The sequence below is a fragment of the Octopus bimaculoides genome, chromosome 7, assembly GCF_001194135.2.
Source record: "Octopus bimaculoides isolate UCB-OBI-ISO-001 chromosome 7, ASM119413v2, whole genome shotgun sequence".
NCBI lineage: Eukaryota > Metazoa > Mollusca > Cephalopoda > Octopoda > Octopodidae > Octopus > Octopus bimaculoides.
Genome location: NC_068987.1, coordinates 30081316 through 30085386, shown reverse-complemented (window position 1 = coordinate 30085386; position 4071 = coordinate 30081316). Strand labels below are relative to the sequence as shown.

General features: G+C 34.1%; 2 protein-coding genes across 4 annotated transcripts in view; one reads left to right on the top strand and one right to left on the bottom strand.

The window, feature by feature from the left end:
- Positions 1–2004, top strand: part of LOC106883196 (uncharacterized) — a 72215-nt gene extending 70211 nt beyond the window's left edge. For all 3 annotated transcript variants that reach the window (XM_052969482.1, XM_014934118.2, XM_014934117.2), the window contains exon 2: positions 1153–2004. In XM_052969482.1, coding sequence (XP_052825442.1) covers positions 1153–1830 — 678 coding nt within the window. In that variant the 3' untranslated portion in view covers positions 1831–2004. The remainder of the gene's footprint in view (positions 1–1152) is intronic.
- Positions 1–4071, bottom strand: part of LOC128248358 (uncharacterized) — a 62105-nt gene that overhangs the window by 52915 nt on the left and 5119 nt on the right. The window lies entirely within an intron of this gene.

Sequence of the window (4071 nt, the reverse complement as noted above, 5' to 3'; positions counted from 1 at the left end):
TGTGAAGTTAATATGATTGGCAGTGAGTTGGCAGAATTGTTAGCATGCCAAGCCAAAATGCTTAGTGACATTTCATCTGGCTTTACATTTTGAGTTCAAATTCTGCTAGAGTCAATTTTGCCTTTTATCCTTTCAGGGTCAATGAAATAAGTACCAGTTGAGCACTGGGGGTTGATGTAATTGACTTACCTGCTTCCCGATATTGCTGACTTCATGCCAAAATTTGAAACCAATATGATTGATCTCATCATTGTACATTTTTATTAGTGAAATTTAGAATCTATTGAAAAAGTTTTGAGAAATAAGAATCAGTATGGTTATATCTTATTGATATTTTTGTGTAGGCAGAAGGCCACAAACTAGTATAGAGTGTATTTTGTCTAGTGAATACTTATATGGTTATTATTTATTTTACTGACGTTTCAAACAAAAGGAAACTGTAGGATTTGAATTCTAGACTAAGCAGGTTAAAACTAAATCCTGTAAAGCAAAGCATTTAGTCTATCAGATTATTATTTGTGCCAAATCTTTCCTTTTGTATTTTAGAAATTATTAGAAAATTTTATTTATAGGTGCAGGTGTGGCTGTGCAGTAAGAAGCTTACTTTCCAACCACATGGTTCTGGGTTCAGTGTCACTGTGTGGCACCTTGGGCAAGTGTCTTCTACTATCACCTCAGTTTGACTAAAGCTTTGTGTGTGGATCTGATAGATGGAAACTGAAGGAAGCCCATTGTACATATGTGAGTGTGTGTGTGTGTGTGTGTTTGTTCCCCATCACCACTTGATAACTGGTGTTGGTGTGTTTATGTCCTTGTAAATTAGCAATTTGGCCCGAGACTGATAGAATAAATACCAGTCTTAAAATAAAAGAAATAAGTACTGGGTTTGATTTATTCAACTAAAAATGGTTGTGCTCCAGCTTGGCTATAGTCTAATGATTGAAACAAATAAAAGATAAATTCAAGAAGCAGAAATATGGAGTGTAAAGAAATAAAGTATAAAAAAGTTCCTGATTAATGCCAAGGAGGATAGACATTGGTGTAAGATTCATAAACTATAATTATTTTGGTAATTTATAGTAATTAAGAATTAATATAAATTCTGAATGGTCAGTGTTCTGTGAATATTTTTTTCTCTTTCTTTTTTTTTAGGTTTCGTTTTTTAAAATGTCTGATTCCACATCACTCAGGTTTGCAAGTTCCTGGTATTGTCCATTTTGCCAAAGAGTCTGGATTGCTCTCCTGGAGAAAGGAATTCCTTTTAAGTATGAAGAAATTGATCCTTATAACAAGACTGAAGAATTTTTAAAACTGAATCCAAGAGGTTTGGTACCAGTGCTGATACATGATGATAAAATTATTTATGAATCTGCTGTATGTATGGAATATATTGATGAAGCTTGGCCCCAAAAACCCAAAATTATGATGGAACAACCCTATGATAAGGCTCAAGTTCGTATTTGGGGTGATTATGCTGCAAGTAAAATAATTCCATTATTTTTTGCTATTCTGAAATCAGATCCTGAAAAGCTTGGTGAGACACAGAAATCTTTTGTTGAAAATACTGGAGGTTTTGTGAAAGCCATGTCTCCAACTGGAAAATTTTTCATGGGGGACACATTTTCATTTGTTGATATGATGCTGCTTCCATGGATGCAAAGGCTGCCAGTTTTGAAACATTATAAAAGTTTTGAAATACCATCTGATCTTGATTGGTATCCTCGGTTCCAGAAATGGCTCACTGCTTGTCTTAACAGGGAGAGTGTGAAACCTACTCTTGTTGAGATAGACAAATTGATCCCAGGTTTTGATAAATATGTAAAAAAATAGAACAAGTTGCCTGAAGGATTCATTAATGAAGTATCAATACCATATATCACATTTTTAAAGCAAGCCTATATTTTATGAATTACTTTTTAAATATAGCTTTGTATTTTTTGTCGTGTTTTTTCCCTCAAATTATGTAATCAAAGTAGTAAATAAATTTTTGAGAAATATCTAAAATTTGTTATGTAAATTTCTAAATCAGTATTATTTGCTTCTCTGTTAGCTGTATATTAATCATTGTTGTTATTGTTTAGCTTCAGTCACCTTGATGAATGAGTAGACCAGTGATCAAAATGTTTTCCAGCTTGTTTTTAACTGACATAGTATATCTAGATTTACATCATTAATTGTATCGATTTTTTTTTTATGACTGATTTTCTGGTTGATATTTCCCTGCTATTTGTAGTGGGGTAAGTAATAATTTAAAACAGGCATGGGCAATCATCATCATCATTGGTTAACGTCCACTTTCCATGCTAGCATGGGTTGGACGATTTGACTGAAGACTGGCAAGCCAGAAGGCTGCACCAGGCTCCAATGTGATCTGGCAGAGTTTCTACAGCTGGATGTCCTTCCTAACGCCAACCATTCCGAGAGTGTAGTGGGTGCTTTTACATGCCACCGGCACGAGGGCCAGTCACACAGTACTGGCAACGGCCATAATTTTGATAAATGGGTTACATGAGATGCAGCTCATTATTGAGTAGGCCAAACTACTGAAAAAATTCCAGATAATTTTCCTTTAAGTGTGCCACTCAGAAATTCCTGCAGGCCACAGGTTGATATAAATGTTCCCAGTGATAGATGTGATCATGCTTGCCTCTACATTTGTATCTCCATTATTCTAGAGTGCTTGAGTCTAAATGGTATGCCATTAACGAAGCTGATATGCCTGAGACCTTCAATCATAACTACATCTATATAAAGTACTGACATCAAATCACATGGATAACATTTCCTTCTTTGCTAAGGACATAGTGTCATTGTACCTTGTTTAGAGCAGTAGAAAAGCAAATATATATATATTCAGATCTATCAGTTTTGGGTATAATGAATGACTAAACTCTGGTACAGCACTACATCACCCTCTTTATATACCTGGAGGTACTTCAACATCCTGAAGCTGCTTTTACACTCTGGAAATGCTTCACAAGAGAAATATGAGTGTTATCAGGAATTTACAAAAGATAATTATATGGAATATTTACATTACCTAATTTGATTTTGAAGGGAAGAATAGGGGATATTTTTGTGTCACTCTCTTGCCAAAATTTGGAGAAAATATGTGCAAAACAATTTGGTGACATTTTGGTAACTGATATTGTAATGCAGAGAAAAGAATTCATCACCACCATTACAGGGTTTATTTGTATCACATATAAAACATTTTTCAGCTTCAGTTAGGCTTTATAGGGTTAAAATAATGTAAAGAATTTATCATGGACATTTTACCAAGGAGTCTGGATTGGTCTCTTGGAGAAAGGAATTCCTTTTAAATATGAAAAAATTGATCCTTATAACAAGACTGAAGAATTTTTAAAACTGAATCCAAGAGGCTTGGTACCAGTGCTTGATACATGATGATAAAATTATGAACTTATCATTGGACATTTGAAAAAAAAAAAAAAGCACTAAGCCAAATACATCATGAAATTTTGTTATAAACAAGTTAGAAATTAAATTTGTCAATTATTCTCTCCCTTCCTTGTATTATAACATTTATTTATTATCAATTATAAATCACAATTAGTGAATTGGTTTTAAGTTTCTAATGGCTCAATCATCTGTTCGTTGCATTTCTCAGGGTGAGAATGACAAATGGATGGGTATATATATATGACTTTCCCCAGACACAACAGAATATGTATATACATATTATCTTTTTTATTTATCATTTATACTTGTTTTAGTCATTTGACTGCAGCCATGCTGGAGTACTGCTTGAAAACAATTTTAGTTGAATGAATCAACCCCAACACTTATTTTTTTTTTAAAGCCTGGTACTTATTCTATCAGTCTCTTTTGCCAAACTGCTAAGCTACAGGGATGTAAACACACCAACATCAGTTGTCAAGCAGTGATGGGGAACAAACACATACACGAAGGCACACACACACACAGACATATACATATGTATATACAAGAGCTTCTTTCAGTTTCTGTCTATCAAATCCACTCACAAGGCTTTGGTCGGTCTGAAGCCACGGTAGTGGACTGTACAAAGTGTTGTACAGTGGGACTGAA